Source organism: Dunckerocampus dactyliophorus, chromosome 5 (genome assembly GCF_027744805.1).
Source record: "Dunckerocampus dactyliophorus isolate RoL2022-P2 chromosome 5, RoL_Ddac_1.1, whole genome shotgun sequence".
Classification (NCBI taxonomy): domain Eukaryota; kingdom Metazoa; phylum Chordata; class Actinopteri; order Syngnathiformes; family Syngnathidae; genus Dunckerocampus; species Dunckerocampus dactyliophorus.
The window spans coordinates 2600273-2622619 of NC_072823.1; the positions used below are offsets into that span (position 1 = coordinate 2600273).

Sequence of the window (22347 nt, forward strand, 5' to 3'; positions counted from 1 at the left end):
AGTTTCATTTCCCATAAGTTGGTAAAAATCCTTAAATGTGTGATAATACCACTGTTAAAAAGGCCACAATTTTGACATGTTTATGTCGATATGCTTTACTGATAATGTTTTTCGTCAAGTGTGGAGATTTCTCACATTGTTCCGCGGTCCTTGAAGGCACCATAGTTGTGCGCTGTAAGACGCGAGAGGTGAACACAAGGTAAGTCGTTACTAGAATTACAACAAGCAAGCAGTGTGGCTTACCTAGACGCGGCTAGCCTGCTAGCCTCTAGCGCTAGCCTGACGACCAGTAGTGGTGTGTACCTAAACATTATATACTTTAAATACGTTCAGTAAGTACGTGAGGCATATTAGGAGCGAGCTGTGCGTCAAAACTAGACATTTTTATTGCCGTATCGCATTTTTTGCGCCATTCGCTGGTGGTCCCAGGACATTACCGCAACAAAAAGCGAGGTTCCACTGTATTACACTCACAGTACAATAAGCCATTTATGCAATATGATATATTTCCTTCTCCATTATTTCTTCCTGGCTTTGAATCTGTACTGTACGGTCAGTATGTTTTGTAATACTTCATTCCTCCACATGTGAAGCCTCCAAAAATGACGACCTTCAACTCTCAGGAAAGCTTCATCTGTTGAGGTTCAAAGTAAAGCTCTCACACAGTAATACCTGCGCAAACAGCAATGTCGTGCTGGGATATTGTAAGCTATTTTAGATGATGTGCATAGAATGCATCCATGCACAGACAGTATGAATCCTCTCCTGGCAACTCAGGGAGCAAACAATCATACACAGACAGACTCAGTGCATCAATTAGATAAGGTTCTTCTGCAAGTCAGGTTTTCTGTCTGATAACCCACACAAAGTAAAGTTTCAGTTAAAGCCATTTTCTTGTGTTTTTTTTGTTTGTTTGTTTTTACTAGAATTGTGTTGTGAAATTAGTTAGAATGGTGCAAAAGGTCATGTTTCCTCAGAATTGTCCAATATGATCAGGGATAAAAATGACTAACTTTCAAAAGGAAAAAAAAAAAAAATACAGTGGATCCCCGCACGGAAATGTAATCACCCTAAATGAGTAATAATTTATAAACGTGATAATACAGGTAAAATGTACCGCGTGCATGTACCACTGTTAAAAATGCCCACAATTTTTCCATGTTCATGTCTTTGTACTTCACTAAGAACCTTTTTTTTTTGGTTAAGCATGGAGAGTTCCCACTTTTTGGGCGGCCCTTGAACGCACCATAGTTGCGAGGGTAACTGACCTATACGGTATATATAACTGTGAGTACATATCCATCCATCCAGCTTCTATACCGCTTCTCCTCTACATTTCGCAATTTAAAATGCGTTTAAAAAGTGTGTGAGGCATATTGAAGAGAGAAGGGGCGTAATCTAATAATTACGACGCTTTTATTGCAAATGTTAGAGCAAGAGGGCCTATCAGTTACTTGCAGATTTTGGCCCTTCGTGGGTCTTCTCGGAAGGTAACCCCCATGAATAGCGGGGATCTACTGTCTGTGAAAGTGGGAGCTATATGATACCCATTCAACAAATACAAATGCACTTTAACTCCAAGTTTGGGCCTAACTGTATCTTACACAAATTTTGTTCTGTGGGTTGACATTATTCAGGAAAATTCATCGCAAAAACTGTCATAATGTGTTGTAAGCTTTTGGAGTACATTTTGTTGAAGTACTGACCACGGCCACAGAGAGTCATGACTGCTGATGTCTTCTTACATTGCAGTTTATAATCACAGCACAACAAGAAGAAATGGACATTGTCGAGAACAGTGTGGCACAGTGAGCCTCCTCCCACAGAAAAAAAAAGAGTTGGGGAGGAGTTTTCTGTTCACCGCAGTCTCTGTTTCCTTTCTCAATGTAGGAACTAAAAATCTACGAATTTGCCTTCCCCACATACTGTAACTGAGTTCAGCAGGTTTTAAAAAGATGTTTTTTAAATTTTCTCAAGCTCTCAAGAAGTCTTCTGGCGCCTCTGAAATGGATGCCACTCCTCACACTTTGAAAACCCCTGCAAGAGTGAACATGGGGTACTTTTGACCGTTGCACTACTGTCGAAAACTATACAGTGGAACCTCTCTATGTCCACAACCCGTCTAAGTCAATCAACTCATCAAGTCCTGGTCCACCGCGTTCTTCTTAGACGTACTTACTTTTCCAAAAAAGTAATTGAAGTAATCGGTTAATTGGTTCCAGACACGATGGTCATAAGTGAATTTCTGCCAAGTATGAGTCAATATGAATAAACAGAATATATTTGTAGTTTGAACAAAGAAAACTTGTTTATGACTTTCTAAATACGGGTTTTAACATTATTAGAGCCCTGTCCACATGAAATAACACCCTACAGTCACCTTTAAACTCTATTATTCTTTCTTTACGTCACATTGCGCTGGCTACGGGATCACTGCAGGGACATAAAATGGCTGCCGCTAGCGTAGCAAGCTGCCGAACTAACTGGTTGCCCTCTCCAATTTACTCACGCGAAACTTTAGAAAGCGTTTCAGATGGAGTGGGGAAGAAGGACAAAGAAGCCAAAAATTTACCACTTCCTCACAGAGTGAGAGGAGAACTTTTTTTCCACTCTCCCATCTCAGCCACAGCATGTCCGCTCGGCTCTACGAGCACAGTAGCCAGTCACCGTGCAGTGTGAAAGGTAATGTAATCTAACGGCATGTCTCATGACATTACTGATGCCTAGTGACCACAATACTACATATAACATAATACTTACTAACAGTATGTTTTGACTAATAATAGCCCATAGTCAACCAGGAAACAACAATCATTTATTTATTTATTTATTTTTAATGCGATATAATGAGGCAGTGATATTCGAACCATGATATAGCGAGGGACGACATTTGTGAAAACCTTCAAATATGTCACATAATAAAGAGGCGTTTCATGAGATTAGGGCTGAAGTACCAAAATACTAGTGGGCAGAGTCTTCCTGAGAGTGAGCAACCACAACTCTTGTTGACTAGCTATTTAGCTTCCTGTGTAGTAGTACAGTAATCCCTCTCCACTTTTCAAAATTTGTGGCTTCCCTTCTATCTATTATTCAAAAATAATATCAAAAATCAGCATGGCAGCATCAGCATGGCAGCATGGCAGTATTACCCGGGATTCTCCCACAGTAACCTACACAATGCACCCATTTATTTATTTTTTTACATTGTTAGCCGCCGTAAGAATGATTTGCACACGTACAAAAGCATGGGCAACTTCGTCAAAGCTATTTTCGGTCACGTCGACAACCACTTGTGTCAACGTGAGTCAGCCAATCCGAGAGAGATCGTCTTAAACGGGTTCCACTTTTGTGGCTCCAATATTCATCCAAGAAAAGTCTCTTGTGCCAGGCAAACATGTTTCATTCTTTTAATTCCATAATGTGCCTCAGGTGCCATACTCAAATCTGGAGTTAAATCAGAGTCACGTGAAAATAAATCATCCAGTTGTGGTCGTGCTGGATCAGCATGCATAATCAATGGCTTGGGTTCATTTCTTTTGAGGGAAAGGGACATGCTGGTGATCATGTAGGACTGTTCCAAGCTGTGCCAAGTTTATTGCTGCCTCCCCCCCCCCCTATTTTTATGTATGCCACAGTGGGCGCTTCCCTGTAACTGAGGCTGTAGGACTGAGAGATTGAAAGGTGTGTTTGACGGCTTTGTGAATGTACAACTAGAAACTCGGGGAGGCTGCATTTATGTCTGTGTCTCTTTGAAACCTTGTCTCCTATACTCTCCTATCCTTATCACAGACATTCTTGCTCTTGTTCCAGCTTAGTAAAGACAAGTGAGGTGATGCATTAAGAGGTACTCGGTCTGTGTGCATACGGTATTTCTACTTGTGCTTTCTCGTTGACCCACACACTGCTGAGTAGCAATTTTCAGTGGTGACAATGGACATTCATCACACACCATTTGTCGTTTTTGTGGTGATGCATTCTCCCCACAGTATTGATTCCATTATTTTATGTGCAAACATCACAAGTCAGTACGTTTATTTAAGTTGATACATTATATTGCTTACGTCTTGATTGCTTTCTATGAAATTGTCACACACTTGTAGCATAATTGTACTCAAACCAAACCACCTTTAGAATTGTGTAAGCAAAATTGCTGAGTATTTTTTATAGCAGACACAGGATGAATATGTTTCCTGTCACTCCTATGTTGCACTTACAATGTATACTTAGAAAAATATATATTGTGTCCAAATCCACACAGGTTTTGTGAATCTTTCCCTTGCAGGTTGATGCTCCCTTTTGTACGATATGAATATAAACTGTACAGTAAAGACATTTTAAAACAACTTTTAGAATTACATTATTTATTTTTACCATTTTGTACTTTAGACACTATACTGTGGCTTCAATATTGCCAGACTTACTGGAAGTGCCTATTGGTATGTATCATACATGAATATATTTGAGGATGATCGTCACAAACTGCTCTAAGTTGATGTTGTAATGTGAATACATTCAATTATAAGACATAAGTTCTGTGCTGTCCCTGTGTTTGTCTTTATATATATATATATATGTATGAATGCAAACGGCACCATGTTAACAGCGCAAACGATCAAATGCATGAAAAATCATTTCAGGAGAATTGGCAAGTAATAATAATAATACAATATTTAATTTCCTAGCAAAATACAGTGAATTGAAATGAAAAAATGCTTTCCTGAGGTATGGACTGAGTGACAAAAGACATGGCGACACCCACAAGCCAGTCGTATATTGCTCCAAATAAACTGGCTTATTGCAGCTCAATACCACCTTTTTTTCAACTAGAATGCATGAATGAATGAGAGGTGCTGTCATCAAGTTAACCCGCTCCTCTCCATAAACTGAAAAGAACTGGGGACGCAAATGGTGAATGATATATCACAACACACCATATCAGTTGCAAGTATGCAGCCTGGAGGACGTGAACAGTGTAGAGATGACATCAGAGCAGTATGAATGGATGCCGAGCATGCCATGACATGTCCCTGATGTTGATTTTGAAATGGCAGTTCAAGTATTATAAACTAATGCTGTTGGAATTAATTAATTTGAATCATTTGACAGCCCTAGTTATTATTAAACTAGGGCTGGCAAATGATTTTTTAAAATCAGATTAATCACAGTTTTCAAATTAATTAATCATGATTAATCATCATTTGGAACTATGTCTAAAACATTTTTACTATTTTTACTGAAAAAGATAAATGACAGGACAGGAATATATGGATGTATTAACAGCTCCTAATGAACTGAAAATTTGGATGAAGCTAAAAGATAGCACACGTCTGAAAATCTATTTACCGAACACTAGTTTCTTTAATAGTAGCAGAACATTTGAATCACCCCTTAAAACATGTTATTTGAGCAATGATAGGATGCGTTCAAATACACCACGTCATTTTAGGTAAGGCTCACATGTTTTGAGTTGCAGAAAATTGTGCACGAAGAGTTGCAAAGTGAGTGATAAGAATATCCACTTACTGTTTGTCTTTATATTTCTGTTCATTTAGACCACACATACACGCACAATAAAGATGTTTTCGGATGGTCGGAGTGTCCCTGAATGCATCTAGCGACAATGAGGAAGTGTAGTTCAGATGACGAAAGGACTACAGACATGTGTGTTAGTTGGAGATACATCTTTGGTGTTGAAATGACACTGCTGTTTATGTGTTCAGGTCAGAATAAAGCAATGAAAGAGTGTGGCTTGCCATGATGGGTATGCGTTGATTACGCTAAAAATGTAAAGTAATTAATTTAAATAAATTAGTTAAGGCCCTGTTTTTGACAGCCCTAATAACAATAATAGTTTGGATTTATATAGTGTCTTTCTAGACACCCAAAACAAATAACACAATTGTCATTTAATTCAAAAGATTCAGTTGTGACATGAACGAATTCAAAATTGGGTGTAAAAATACTGAGAAACATTATTTTCCAGGCGATTTAAAAAAATACAGTACTATTTATTTTGGGGCCTCGCTGCATCACATGACGAACAATACCACGATTGACCGCTCCCATCGATCATGATAAAAGATGGCGCACTTCCTACGAGGGGGTCCTCGTCCTACTTACCAATGAATCCAACCACAGAAGAAGAATTGTCTCCGAGCTCCGCCTCCTACTCGTTGTCGATAGCAGGGAGACAACAACCGAGTTTGTGTAATTATTCGGCCTTTGAGCTCGCTGTTTTTCGGTTGCGGTGCTCTGGTGAAATGTCGTCTTGGTCAAAATCATCCAAAGCTGGTCGGCGGCCGCCGGTCAACCCCAATGGAAGGTGAGTTTGGTGGTTTTGCTTTAGCGTTAGCATGCTATGCTTCTCAGTAGTCATAACACAAAGAAGCCTCTCGTGTCTGCGTCTTCGGTGAGATTTCAAGGTATTATTCGTCATAATAAGGCGACAACAATGCCAAGGCAACTGTTGTTATTCTTTGCGTTTCCTCGCATTTTGAGGCCCTTGACATGCAGGAAAACTCAGAACGAACACTGGCTCACAAGGTTCAACCAGGGAAAAATGTTGATGTTTTAGTGGTCGCCAACACAAACCCCCAAACTTACTCAATAGCAAACCGCTTTACATTTTTGGGAAAAAATGATCCCTTGCAACCATACCTTTGCATGCAAAAAGGGAAATAGTGTAAAGACCCGCCTGCCTGCTAGTGATGTGTCGGTCGCGAACGAATCGGCTCTAAGAGCTCTTTTAAATGAACGACAGGATCTGGTTGGCGTTGTTGGGAGCCGATTAGTTGTTACTCGTCTTTTTTTATCTGTTCAAGGCGAATCTCGTTGGTGAAGATGTGTGGCAGCGTTGCTGTGTCCTCACTGAGTAGTGGGAGGGGCGGAGTTAAACACGGTGTGGTACAGGAAATGTCATACAAAATTTTGTGATGTACATAAGCTTACTCTTCGTGGGGAATTTTTCAGGTCGACTTCAAATTGAGGCCAACTATGTAAAACATACTGACGTGCGTAAATTGTGAACCATATGCATGCAAAGCACAGTGGGTATGGCATGGCTGTAACGTTTTGGTCTTTGCCATTGACCATCCAAGTGTCATAAGTTTGTCAGTGGATTGCAAGTGGTCTTATCTTATGGAAACTTGATACAGCAAAAAAGATTCCAAACTGGGTGCGTTTTAACGCTGCATCTTTTAATTGTACTATTCCTTGTGGTGAAGCGCTCAGCCAATGCGATTGTTCCGGAGAAGTGCACCCTATCCCAGCAGGGAGGAGAGAACCGAGGATCTCAAGGATGCCCTGGACAGGTGTGTAGCTCTGTGTCACTTTCATGATCCTCACCAGTCTGTTGTGGTTTACTTAATCGCACTAAATAATGTCATCAAATGATTTCTTTTTTCCAATCTTAAAGGAAAACTGCACTTTTTGGGGGAGAATTTTGCCCATCATCCACAATCCTTATGTGAGACATGAACACATATGTCATTCTCTTTTCTGTGCATTTTAAAACCATAAAAACAGATAAAAAGCAACAGCTCAGTAGTGCACATAATGAGATACACCTATGCCACCTATGAATACTACTATAAAAGCCTACAACAATGTTTTATGGTTTTATATACATGATGTGAACATGTGGTAACAGGTCCGTTTATGATAACTTGCAGTATTTTGCGTATTTCGGCCATTCTAAGCATTACCGGAACTTCCTTGCTTGGCGCATTGATTTCACATAGAAACGAACGCCTACACCTAGCGTTAACATTACCAAACTCAGAAATAAAAACACAGCAGCAGTGGTGGCATCTCGAATATGTAGTCTTACCTTTTGGTTGTGTCTGAGGCGTTTTGAGCGGGATGCTGACGTGCTAGTAGCTAGCCGGTGTGTTCTGGCTCAGTGTCAGTATGCCAGTAAAGTGGTTTGAGCGGCGTAACAATGTTAATAATAATAACAACAATAACAGTGTTGCTGTAGTTTGGTTAATATGCACGTCACATGTGTAAATGGAGCGCTTTTTGGAGACTTTTTCGAACGACTTTATAGGAGGAATAAGTATGTCCCATACGTGCAGAAAAGAGCGGGCACTTTTTTTTTGTTTTTATATCTTTAAAATGCACAGAAAACAGACGTGTTCATTTCTCGCATAAGGATTATGGATGATGGGCAAAATTAAAAAAAAAAAAGTGCAGTTATCCATTAAGACTCAAGCAGATTATTTTTCTGTTTGAAAATAATAGTTTTGTCATAGCTCGCCTTAAACCCTATGGAAGCTGTAATACTACAGTCAGGAATGAATGTGGACACAAACATGTCCATGCACACAAGCAAGATTCTTTAAAACATGCTTTGCAGTAGATGATTGAACGCATTCCCATGTTTTATCTCTGCATCTTTATTCTTGTACAGGTCATTAAAACTGCAATTGTTTCACCGCCTCTCTTTCAGTTACAAAGAATTAGAGCAAAAGCAAAACTACAGCGGGGGAGTGAAGTATGAGGGCACAAAGCATCAATCCAACGGTAAGCTTTCCCATGATGTCATTGCTGAAGCACAAACACTGATTGTTGATTGAATTGTGTCTTTAAGTAATAGTTTGAGTTTACTGCTTGCCTGCAACCACCAGAGATGCTGCAGATTCAGTGTTGAGTAGTTTACTATGTAAAGAAAAAAAAAGCACGATGTCAGCTATGGCTTGAGTTAAATCCAAGCTGACCTCAGCTATGACACAACTGCTCCAGGCATCCTTGTCCAGCTCAGTCATCAATGCAGGAGCACAGAATGCTCCAAGAAAAAGTCTCCCGATCCATGACAAAAGAAACCTAACAAAATAACGAACGTATCTTACTTTCACCGGTCAATTTTCAATAGGAAAAGGGTGGTTTGCACCCTCCGAGTTGGGAGTGAGGTGTTTTCCCCAAGTGGAGGAGTTCAAGTATCTCTTGTTCTGAGTGAGGGAAGGTTGGAGCATGACGTCAAAAGGCGGATCGGCGCAGCGTCTGCAGTAATGCTGTCACTGTACCGGACCGTCGTGGTGAAGAGCAAGCAGAGCCAGAAAACAAAACTGAATTTACCGGTCAATCTATATTCCCACCAGTCACGAGATGGCGGATATAAGCGGCCGAAATGAGTTTCCTCCGTAGGGTGGCTGGACTCACCCTAAGAGATAGGGTCAGGGTCAGGAGCTCAGCCATCTGGGAGAGGCTCAGAGCCGCTGCTTCTTTACATTGTGAGGAGTTAGTTGAGGTGGCTTAGGCATCTAGTCCGGATGCCTCCTGGACACCACCCTGGTGAGGTGTCCTGGGCATGCCCAGCCGGGAGGAGATCCCAGGGCAGCCCTAGGACAAGCTGGAGGGATTATGTCTCACAGCTGGCCTGGGAACGCCTCGGTGTCCTCCCAGTGGAACCGGAAGAGGTGGCCGAAGACCGGGAAGTCTGGGCTTCCATACTGAGAATGCTGCCCCTGCGACCCAGACCCGGAATAAAATGGGTGGATGGATCACTTTCACCAAAACTACAGAATTCTAAAATATGATATTTAACTAATACATTGATGGCCTCTTAGGACAAAACTGATTTCATCTTATGGTGAGCTTAATAGCTCTACTTTTCATTGAAGGTTTGCAGTTTTTCCCACAAACTCAAATTAAATGTCCCTTGCCAAACATTGTATTTCTCAGCCACTCTAGCCAAGCCTGACACCACTGTAGCCGACAGGCGGAAAACCTTGTATCAGAAGTTCTACAGGCAAGTGCAGGAGGATCGAAAACCGCCTGATTGTGTGGTCATCTCTGTTACCAACCAATGCCTGTGAGTACCCAGTGTTGTAACTGTTAGTCCCAAGTTCAAATATGAGTCTGACATTTGTATTTCTACTCTTTGTGGCACTCAGTCTGTATATTGCATTCATGTTTCAACTTATCTATTTCTAGATGTGTATGTATCAGCATACTGTGTACATGTAATTGCATTTTCCATGCATTACCTTGAATTGTTCTTGGTTAAAAGTGGCTTTCTAACAGACTTCATTAGAGTTTTCATCACTGCCCCCAAATCTTTGCTTCAAAACACATTTCATTCAGAAAATAAATACATCAATGCCCTTATGTTATCCTTCCACTGACGGAAATGTTTATACATTTTTCACATACAGTAATTTACAAACTGAAATCCATAAGTCTAACATAATGAATCAAAATGATATTTTATTACAATGTTGGGTCTTGGCTGGTTTTTATGAAGGGTGTCCCAATACAACTTTTTCCACTTCTGATTTCCAGTACGACACTGATATTGCAGCCTTGAATGTTCTTATTTTGTAGTGTGGAATATTACAAAAGCACAAATCCTACATACTTTCATGGCATATTTTGTAGTGTACTAATACACATTTTGCAAATGACACACAAATACTACACTGTAAAGGAAATGCTTTACAGTGTAATGCTGTTTAGTATCACGAGTAAAGCATAAAACAACTGTATTTGGTTACAGTACAGAACTATTTCATTGTGACACTGCACGGTAAGACATGCAAAGACATTTGGGAAGGCATGATGTTTTTTGGGACGTTGTAAATGCACACATTAGGGTTTGATAGTAATTGGTTTTATTTGCAATGTCACAATGGGCATGTAGAGCAGAAATACAACACTATTGTACTTTTGAACAATTACAATCATCCTTAGCTATATTGGTATGCTCAACCACTGCGGAACCATGCAACAGAAAACACGTGTTCTCTTTGTGGAACTCCCACGTAAAGCTTCTCCTAATTCAGTAGTGGGGGAAATACTACCTTTTTCCAGAAGCTTGTTTACCAAGTTATACCTGCCTATTGCAGTAGCACACACTACACACTAAGAGCGGGATAACGCATCTCACAATTTGAAAAATCTAATTGTTTTACTCACAACTCAACCACAGTGCCACAAAATTCAGTTGCATTAAAATGCATTTCAGCAGACCCCAGAAAAGCCAGTTTGTCCCTTTTTCCCGAGCATGGGTTTTTACCTACACATTTTAAACAGTACAGTGGCTCCCCGCAATCCCCCGATTCAGCATTTGCGAACCCACAAAATTGCATATTTATAGTCAAAATTTACTTTTTTCATTAGTGGGGAAAATCTGCCATTTTGTGCTTATAATCACCATAAATAGGCCATTTATTGTTAGAAACCTGAATGCCTTCCTCATTCATGGTGCAACCACAAATAACAGAACAATGAACACATGTGGAACACATAATGTAATTGTACCACATGGACTAAGCGACTGTGAGCTCAAATTTTGGTTACGAGCTTCTTGTTACCGGCAGGCATAGCCAAGGACAGCTGTTTGGGGGGGTGGTGTCAATGTGACCATGACTGAAGACGAGAATGGCTCTAGATAGCGTTAGCAGCACGCTAGCTTGTCACCGGGAAAGATGTATTTATGATATATTGTGTAAAACTAAGCCAGGAACAACATCAAATAAAAAGCACCATGTGAATACAGAACCACCATCCACCAGTATGAGTGTGGAGTTTGTTTTTCAGAGAGGTGCACAAACATGCACATTGGCACTCAATATGGTCATCAAATCTTACCTTTTATACATTCCAATATGGTATCAGCATTTGGGACAGAATATGAGGTGAAAGAAAAACAGGAAAACTACAGTATAGTACGTAGTCTGTCTGTGCAGCGTGGGAGAAAGTTAGATTTGATGTAGTTATTTACAAATAATTTTATTTTAAGTAATTTTTTTTGTCATTGCGCCTAAACACTTCTCGTGGCCCGGTGGTTGGTGACCCCTGCCTTCTGGCATGCTTGGGGATATGATGTACTCTTTTACACATTTGAAAATACTGTAAGAACGACACTTTTATAGAATTGGCGTCTTTATTTTATATTGTAAGATTGACATCTACGTCAACAAATGTAACCCTTGAATTGTATCAAATAGTTCTGTTTTTAAACTATATTTATATATTTTTTAATCGTATCTTCATGTGTGTAGCTAGATGTGTATCACCACAAAGAGATCCCTACTTATTATAGCTAAAAACCTCTTTCTATCTGCGATTTTGATTATGACTATGGACAAAAATGTGATTCATTGTAATTAAATAATTCAATCGATTAACAGCTCCTAGTATAAACTAGAACTGTTTTGTGTGTAAGTGTTCATTTTGATAACCGAACAGTCCGTGCGATGCAGTTATGGTATATTGTGTGTTACTTGTGTTTTTTTGTTGCACCGTGAGCGAGGGCAACATTTGGTTTGATCTGCTGTTGGTTTGTTGTTATAAATATTAAGGTAATTCATTGCAAATAGCACTTCCTTAAGCAAATTTGATTTTACGTAGACGCTAGCGTCATACAGGCTTGATTATAGTGTCAAAAATTAACTTTTTTAATGGAATTTCTATGGGTGTCTCAATTACTCGAGGTTTTGCACCATTCGCGCGTGGTGTTATAACGCAACCCCAGGGAAGAGTGGGGGTCCACTGGACTGTATATGCAACAGAACACTGTTGGAATCCTCATAGTGGAAGATTTATATTTTTGTTTCATATGATGTTGGTACCAAACATGTTCTACAACACTTCAGTCAAACTTCTATTAGTGAAACCTAAAACTCCACAACAGCCTTTACAACAGACAAGGTTGATTGACATGCTCATTCTGATCAATTTGATTTATTCCAGTTGAGTCAACAAACGTAGAGGTGTTGAGTTAACAAAATGTTTCTCTTCCTCTCAAAGGAATTACCCCAAATCGCTAAGCCAGTGCTTGCAGGAGCGTGGCCTATCAGTGGAAATGCTCTACCTTCAGGCGGAGTCGGGCCTGACCCGAGCCCTACAGGATGTCCAAAGTGTTGGCTCCCCGTTATGTATTCTGGTGGAGCAGACAAACATAGCTCTGTCCTCCTGCACTGTTATCATTTTCTCAGAGTCCCTCAAGAGTAAGTCATTACTAGCCACCATTACTTTTAAAGACAGGCAAACCACCTCCAATGATTCAACCCCCATCCCGTTTTCTTAGTCCCCACCACAAACTCTGCAGTGCACATCAATGAAATCTTTAGGAAATTGTGATTCATACTAAATAAAACACAACGCAGCACTTGACATTAAAACATTTAAACTCTTGCAGTAGCGCATCCACAACATGAAAACGTTTGACAATGCATCTTTTATCAAAGTCCAAGCCAAGCACATAACAAGGAAGGAAGACATGTCATTACAACTTGGTTTCGTACACTTGTTTTTGTTCTAGCCTCAATATTCATGCTTGTGCAGCCTTCTGTGCGCTTGGTGATCTCATCATCACTTAAATCATTACCTGGCTGAAATAATAGAAGTTTTATCAAAGTCTAGTTTTCGGGGGAAAAAAATCACCTTGTTTTTTTCCACTTCACTTTTCTTTCATGACCTACTATATACACTTAAGTCAAACTTATTTATTTCAGTTCACTACATGAACGTACTTAAGTTTTTACGCCATGCACAAACAATATACATGACAAACCCATATGAACACACAATAAACCAAATCCCTAAAATATAAAACGCATTTAACTACAGAGCACATATTCCACCTCTGTCTGCAAACCTTCAAGACAAATTTAATAAAAGCACATTTTTCACAACCTGCCCTCATTGCCAGCAGTTGAAAAACACGCTAATCCATAACCCACCACTGTCCGTCTGTCGCAGGTCACTAAGTCCAACATCTAGCTCAACTCCCAAGTTGTAGATTCAAATAGTACGCAGAAACTTCAAATCTAGCTTTATTTCACTCCATCTTACTTCAGCCCTCCCCGACACGCCACAGCTAACCCTCCATTTTCACCCACAGTCCACCGCAACATGCCCAAAGACCAGGCCATGGACTTTGTTGTGGCAGAGCACAGGCGTGGACTTGATATAGAAAGCCCAGAAAGAGACCCCGCAGATATTGCAGCGCAGGCATCACAGCTTCTTGGTGATTTTCTGGATCGGGAAAAGATTGAGCGCCACATTGTCCCCTCTGAAGTCCGTCAGTTCCTCCAGCTGTTAACCGAGGGTGTTCATCTTTACCCCGAGGAGCTAGAAGCCATCTCACAGTATGTCCAGTCCCGTCAGGAACACATAGAAGGTGGGACGCTGAAAGCTCCTTGGACTCGTAACACTACTGCTTCAATTTCTCTCGTTGGGTCACCGTCTCTGCCTGCCCCATCTTAGCAGCATCCAACAACAGCAAAGAAGAGAAGGACAAAGTGTTACCTTCAGTACTTGGTAAGCCGCCTCCTCTGCTCCCTACACCACCTGGACCACCCCAGTCTCCATGTGAAGCAGGGCGGCCACCTCCACCAATGCCACTCTTACCTTCACCAGGTGAAGACCATCTCCATGTTTTTACTTGCTGCAGTATGTTCTTCTAAAACCTTTTTACAGCAGCCAGTCATGTCCTTACCTTTTTTTTTAGGTTCCTACCCAAAAACCAAGCCTCCCCCTCTGCTGTCCCTGCCTCCATCTTTACACAACCCCTACGGTGGCCCCAGTTTGCATCGTGGCCCCCTTATATCCTACCCCCCCCAACGTCACCCGGGCCACAGAGGCTCCCACGGGAATAGAGGAGCTCCACCGTCCCTCAAAAGTTCTCGCCCTCCGCTCTTATCCACTCCAGGTGGGTGCTAGTATTGGTTGGACCCTTGTGAATGTATTTGATAGCATTGTTCTCCTGCCAGGAGACAATCGATTTAGTGGTGTTTGTCCTCCAATACATTCTCAAGAGATTTTTATATAAAACTCTACAAGAGCTCTCAACATGAAAGACAGTGAGAGGCAGGGGGACTATACAGTCCTCATAAAACGTCTTTTGTGTCTTTATTCATGCTTAAACCATACTGGTGCCAGCAACTCGTACAGTGGTTTGTACAGATACATAAATGCATATCTGGTTTCTAATAGTATTTGAAATGAAAGCGTTTCTGTCTCCTAGGGGGGCATGACAGAAAATAATTGAGAACCACTGCCCTACAGTATTTTTCAATTGAAATACAGCATTGATCCACATGAGCATTCCAACTTGATGACGGGTGGGGTGTACAGGTGCATCTCAGTAAAGTAGCGTGTCCTACAAAAGTAATTTCAGGAGTTCAATTCAGACTCAGAGACCAATTAAAGACTGGAAGTTTTTGCAGTTCATTTTCTGGTTAAGAGCGTGAAGCAGTAGTTTACCATATTGAACTTTTTTGACAATTTTTCATATTTTGTGAGATACTAAATTTGCGGCTTTATGAGTTTGAAGCTATAAACATCACAATTATTAAGGAATTAAGAAACATTTCTCCTAAAAAAAGTAAATCTTTCACATTTAGTATACTCAAGCTATAAAATACAAGCATTTTCAATTGACCTCCTGAAATATATATTCTTATATTTCATATACATTCTAATTTATTTAGATGCGCTTGTATGGTGGTCATTACCTTTTATGGGAACAATAAGGCAAGCTTTTTTTTTTTTTTTTTTCACTCTGGTCTTTTCCCTCTTTAAGGTGCTCCTCGTCTGAGTGGCCCCCGACACTAAAGGACAAGACATCAGTATTTCCAGTGTTTCACTCGTTACTCCACATATCCATTCATATCCATTTTTTAAATTATTGTTCAATCCTTTGCCAAATACATACATGGCTGAAAAATAGTGTGGTGTGAAAAGGTGTTTGCCCCCATCCAGGTTTCTTATTTTTTTGCATGTTTGTCACACTTAAATGTTTCAGATCATCCAACAAATGTAAATATTAATGAATGACAACACAGCTGAACACAAAATGCAGTTCTTAAATGAAACTTTATTATTAAAGAAGAAAAAAAAAGCCCCCCTTAGCAGCAACAACTGCTATCAAGTGTTTGTGATAACTTGCAATGAGTCTCTTACAGCGCTGTGGAGGAATTTTGGCCCACTCATCTTTGCAGAATTGTTGTCATTCAGCCACATTGGAGGGTTTTCCAGCATGAAGCACCTTTTTAAGGTCATGCCACAGCATCTCAATAGGCTTTCAGTTCTTTAGATGTTGTTGTGGGGTCTTTTGTGACCTCTTGGATGAGTCATCGCTGAGGTAATTGGGGTAATTTTGGTTGGCTGGCCAATCCTGGGAAGGTTCACCACAGTTCCGTGTTTTCGCCTTTCGTGGATAATGGCTCTCACAGTGGTTCGCTGGAGTCCCAAAGCTTTAGAAATATCTTTTTAACCTTTTCCAGACAGATAGATCTCTATTACTTTATTTGTTCCTGAATTTTATTTAGATCTCTGCATGATGTCTAGCTTTTGAGGATTTTTTTGGTGAACTTCACTTTGTCATGCAGGTCCTATTTAAGTGATTTCTTGATTGAGAACAGGTGTGGCAGTAATGAAGCATGGGTGTGGCTACAGAAATGGAACTCGGGTGTGATAAACCAGGGGCGGTGAATTTCATACCCGGGCCTTCAGTGGCGACTGAAGCAACTCAGTCCACCTCTTAGTAGAACTGGGCATGAATACCACTATTCCAAAACCCATCTAACCCTTTATCTGCAATACTTTGTAAACTTGCTTATTATTACTTTTTCACATGGGCCCATGTAGGTTTGTATTTTTTTTCGTCCTTAATCATAACAGGTTTCATTTAAAACAGCATTTTGTGTTTAGTTGTGTTGTCATTGACTAATATTTACATTTTGCTTGATCTGAAACATTTAAGTGTGACAAACATGCACAAAAAATACAAAATCATGTAGTGGGCAAACACTTTTTCACACCACTGTATATTAATCTGACTTGGATTAATAATTGTAATAATGGATTGGGTTTATAATGCGCCTTTCAAGATACTCAAAGGACTTGACAGTGAAACCCCATTGTTCATTTGCAGTCACACTGGTGGTCGTAAATTCAATCTGTAACCACATCTGCCCTGGTAGACGTGGCTGCCATGTTGTTTCTATCGTACAGTATGTACCCTATATTTTTTCTTTGCACAATGTACAAAATGAGTGCAGTTTTCAAAAATCCAGTATTCCAGGTGGTCTTGTTACAAGTTGTTTAATATTTCATAGACGAAAAACATTGTTCCTTTTGTCCCAATGAAGCAATGACCACTGTCGAACTCGTTTGGTATAAAGTTGCACAAAAGAAAACTTTGTTTACTTTGCCAGTGCTTTGTGTAGCTTAAGTAGCTTCATGTGTTTCCACAATAGCAATGTATTTATTTGTCCTCACCGGGACCAGTTTGTTTTTTTCATATCAGATTCAGGTGGAAGGATTCGCCAGAATGTGTAAATGAATAAATATCGCATACAATGCTGTTCGTGCCGGACATCGTCCTGTCAAGTATGTTTTCTCTTAAGTTCTGCACAGAAAACCGCAAAGAAAACCTTCTGCGCAGAGAACAGTAAAGAAAAGTATACTTTCCATTCCAAAGTAACATCAATAAAAATATGCATACATGGAATACATTTGCATGATTTACTGAGACATGGAATGGTGAGAATGAGTGTGTGTTGACAACGTGTATCGTGAAGTCACACATTTTAACCGCTAGATGGCACCACAGCTGCGCTAACGCTACATACATAGGCTGAAATTTCACAAATAGGAATACAGTGCCAAATGTCTAAGTACATTTTCCACATCCTCTCATCCAGCAGTGGCTAGACTTATCTGAGTAACTATTACCATTAAAATAGCGATTAGCAATTTAAAAAAAAAATGAAACGTAAAGTTAATTAAAAAGTCGTGACCCACTTCTAACAAGGTCAAACCAAGTAACAGTTTTATTTTGTTATTAGAGCTGTCAAAAATCACACCTTAACGGCGGTAACTAATTTATTTCATTAACTGCATTGAAATTGTTAGAATTAGTGCTTGCACATTATGGCAAGCCACACCTCTCTTTTGACGGCAGGCGGCGGGACAGTGTAGCCCTGACAGTCACACAGTGTCGGCCTGTCTTTTTATAGCTTTATTCTGACCTAAACACATCGACAGCAGTGCAATTCCAACATGTATTTTCAATTCACAAACAGGACTATTTGTTCCACCTATATATATATATATATATATATATATTATTATTATTATTATTTCAACATAAAAGCTGAACAGTCAGACATGAGGTGTATGATACACTTTTCATGTAATCTTTGAATACCTGTTTCAAACTACTAGCCATGGCTGGAGTTTTCCCGATGGATGCGCCTTACAATGTTAGACGGAACTAGAGACCGTTCAGGCACTAGGACCAAGATGCAAACGGCCGCTGAATTTGAAGCCCTCCCTTTAGACCGACCACGAGCTCATCGATTAACTGCTCATTTTTTGCTAACGTGTGATTGGCCGTCCCCGCTGTCACTCCACAGGCTAGCTCAGCGGTGTTTTGCTTGTTGGCCAGGAGTCCTTTGGTCTGCCTGGGTCACGTTAACTAAAATGATTTTATTATCAGAGGTTCTATTTACATTAATATTTATTTATAAATAAAATATATAATTATTTATAAAACACTTGCTTAACTATGAACTTTACTTGGCATGATACATATGGTGTGGTATCGAGGGAAAGGCTTCTTGAGACGTCATCTGTACTTCTGTGAAGAAGGTGTCGGACGTTTCGCTCCTCATCCGAAGAGCTTTGTCAGCGAACTAATAAGTGCTGGTAGCCTAGGCCTTAAATACAGTAAGAGTGGGCGGAATTGGTGTGCCAACACCCTCCTCCTATTGGTTCCTTACACTAAGCCTGGGCGGAGTAGGTCTAATCCTCTCCCGCCATTAGCACCTCCGATAAAAGGGAAGTGTCGCTCCCTGAGTTGGGTATGAACGACTCTGATACTGGCTCGTTAGCATCTATTGGCCAGGGCTGAGCCAGAACAATAGATTCTATTGATCAGATCACCTTCAGACACCTTCTTCACAGAAGTACAGATGACGTCTCAAGAAGCCTTTCCGTCGATGGACAACTCCTGTACGACTGAGAGCCGACACAGACGTATGGTGTGGTATGTTACAACTACATATAGTTTCCTAAAGTATTGGAAAACAATAATCATACTATAGTATACTTATGAACTGATGAGCTGCTTTTATGAAACACCTTCAGACGGGTATTCATATGCACATTTCCAAGCTTACAAGTCCCATGTTGCAAAGATCACTATAAGTTTTCCATATTTAGTCAACCAGCCAAAGTTATGATTGAATGCAGACTCATTTTTTTTGCATGTAATTCATTTAATGCTTTGAACAAAAAAAGTGATTATTGCGATGACTGCCTCCCCATGTCTCCTGTTGCTGATCAGCGAGTCACACTGTTACTGTTCAGTCAAATGAAGAACTGTATTGCTGCAACATCTAGCTCCTGCTGTGTGTGTGTGTGCAAGCAAAAACATCTCTAGCATGAAGTCACACCCACGACAGTAGACACCTCTCCTCAGCGACACATACATTAGGGTGTTAATTGTTGTGATGACACCTTGGATATCGAGGCTCTAACGATCAACATGTTTGACTGTTGGGGTGTGTGTCTGGCACTTGGTGATGTAGAGTTTGATAGTCACTTTATTTAAGTGATTCGTGTTGCGCAGGAGGACTCTAACCCTGAATAATATCATTGCTAACGACTGGATCTGTCTGATGTACTGCTGTGGTGCATACAAATTGAACCCATCAGAATCCAGAGACATTTGTGCTTAAAGGAGCGAGGCGTCCAAGAGGCATCCCGACCAGATGCCCAAACCACCTCGTCTGGCTCCTCTCAATGCAGAGGAGCAGCGGTTCTACTCAGAGTTTCTCCCGGATGACAGTGCTTCTCACCTTATCTCTAATGAAAGCTCATTTCGGCCACTTGTACCTGCGATCTTGTCCTTTCAGTCACGACCCAAAGCTCATGACCATAGGTGAGGGTAGGAATGTTGCCTTTTGTCTCAGCTCCATCTTCACCGATGCAGAGTCTGCATCACTGCAGATGCCGCAACAATTCGCTTGTTGATCTCGCGTTCCATCCTTCCCTCACTCGTGAACAAGACCCCGAGGTACTTCAAGGGATAGTTCAGATTTTTTGGTATGAAGTTGTACGACACCCCATCAGCAGTGTAGTGCATCAATAGTGGTTTACTCCCCCAATTGGTCCTGTGAGCCCAGTTCTGGTCGGAGATCCGTGACGAGGAACATAGTTCTGCTTCGTTGCTGGGGCTCTTGAATTACGTTCCTCATCACGGGTCACAGACTCACCGGACCAATTTGGGGGGGGGTCACTGTTGATGTACTACACTGATGATGGGGATGTCAAACAATTTCATGTCAAAAAATCTGAACTATCCCTTTAAACTCCTCCACCTGGGGCAGGACCTCATCCCCAACCCGGAGATGGCACGCCACCCTGTTCCCAGTGAGAACCATGGACTCAGACTTAGAGGTGATTATCCTCATCCCGGCAGCTTCACACTCTGTTGTGCACCGATCCAGTGAAAGTTGACGGTGACGGCCCGATGAAGCCAGCAGGACCACCACATCTGCAAAAAGCAGCGACCCAATCCTGCAGCCACCAAACCGGAACACCTCAACACCGTGGCTGCGCCTCGAAATTCTGTCCATAAAAATAGTGAACAGAATCGGTGACAAAGGGCAGCCTGGCGGAGTCCAACCCTCCCTGGAAACGGGTCCGACTTATTGCCGGCAATGCGAGCCAAACTGTTGACAGCGGTCATACAGGGAGCGAACAGCCTGAATTCGCTTTTCCAGTGCCCCATACTTGCGGAGTACTTCCCACAGAATTCCTCAAGGAACACGGTTGAATGCCTTCTCCAAGTCCTTGAACTACAATGAATTTATTTGACTTTTAATAAACAGAAAGGAAGGTGGCCCCAAGCGTTCTTCCTGTCTGAGGCCATCCATGGAAAATGTTTGGACGACCCTGATGTACTGTTTTACCACGTCAAACTGACTCCTGCGAAAAAGTACACAAATAAAACCAACCTATTGGTGCTCTGCCCAGTACTGAACGCACGTGTACTGGAGATTCAAACAACTTGAGAGCAGTGGGCCTCATGTTGCCAGTAAACTGTACCAGACCTGCAACACAAGTGATGCAACATGCAGGCTCTTTGATAGGCTGCCTACCTGACAGGACACCTCGCTAAGTTCTTGGCAGGCTGGTTTGTTGGCTGGTTAGATGTCAGACCGACCGCCATGTTCTGTGCAGGCAGCTGGTTAGCTTCTTTACTGGATGAGGGGCTGGCTTTGCGCCTACTTGGCAGCACGCAGCTGTGTCCTCAGGTGGGTGGTGGGATCGACCCAAATATGAATAGTATTGATACCAAGGTTAGTATCAGTACGGTTAGGGTTATAAATATATTTACTTCAGGTAGGCAGGAGGACAGCTGTCCGGTTCCGGTTTCCATGCTAACAGCACGTCAGGGATGTTTTGTGCTAAAAATGTTACCAACACAGTTGGACTCACGCAGTGTATCAGTATCGCGACAAGGCGTGAGTTTTTGCGTACATTTTCGACATAAACCAAAAACCGCATGTCGCTCTGCACTTATTCCACCGCAGCTACTCTGCGTTTTCTCCGTCGTGCGTACAAGGGAGTCAAATCCGCGCAGAGATGACAGAGGGTGTAATCGCAAGCTATGTGATTGAACAATGAGACTCTTAGAAGCCTTTCAGCCTGGGGCCTGTCCTTGACCCTTAAGGAGCTTGTAATGTGGGCTTCTTTTTCCACACTCTTTGTGTTTACCGGCAGAAATGAGCGCAGGAAAAGAGGGGGTGGAGGGGGACCAACCGCCGAGAGAGAGGGCTTTTGCCCCTCCGTGCCAGCGGCACTCACATTGGGGGAGCGCTGCACACACAGAAATGCACACACAGGCTTCCTGGTGCGCACTCATTTCATGAGGAGGGAGTGGTGAGGGTCGGAGGGTGAGGCAGAGGGAGAAGGGGGGCGGGTTGGAGCGGGTCAATCTTAAAGGCTGTTCTGCCTCTCCACAGGAGGACACGGTCTGCAGAGGCCAGTGGTCCTGCTGGTTCGCACTGGGAGCTCCACGTTACCCAGTTATCCATGACAACCAGGGAGGGAACATGCAAAAGCTCAGCTGTGGTCAGAGAGCACTCAGTTGGAGCACGCAGGCAAGAACAAAGCATCCAGTGATTTTCATTTTTCCCCCCCTTCTTTGTCGGCTTTACTTTGTCCACACAAGTCTTGCTTTTCTTTCCTGGACATAAAGAAGCTTTTGAAGACACACACACACACACACACACACACAGACATACTGGACTGGCAAACGTTTACTCAATAAATCATACGTTTTTTTTCCTTTTCTACGAATGGTTTAGCTAAATATGCAAAGCA

At 41.5% G+C, this 22347-nt stretch overlaps 1 protein-coding gene across 3 annotated transcripts; it reads left to right on the top strand.

Moving 5' to 3' along the window:
- Positions 1–6151: 6151 nt before the first annotated feature.
- On the top strand, positions 6152–22209 carry si:ch211-216l23.2 (uncharacterized protein LOC565061 homolog). 3 transcript variants are annotated; one of them, XM_054775416.1, is made up of 9 exons: positions 6152–6322; positions 7224–7310; positions 8450–8523; positions 9682–9811; positions 12751–12950; positions 13847–14125; positions 14212–14364; positions 14456–14656; positions 21987–22209. In XM_054775416.1, the coding sequence occupies exons 1-9, from the start codon at positions 6261–6263 to the stop codon at positions 22058–22060; spliced, it is 1260 nt and encodes a 419-aa protein (XP_054631391.1). In that variant the 5' UTR covers positions 6152–6260; the 3' UTR covers positions 22061–22209. The 3 variants fall into 3 exon arrangements, with proteins under 3 accessions (XP_054631391.1, XP_054631392.1, XP_054631393.1); XM_054775417.1 differs by having other exon boundaries at positions 14215–14364; XM_054775418.1 differs by lacking the exon at positions 21987–22209 and adding an exon at positions 15530–17326.
- The last annotated feature ends 138 nt before the right edge of the window (positions 22210–22347 follow it).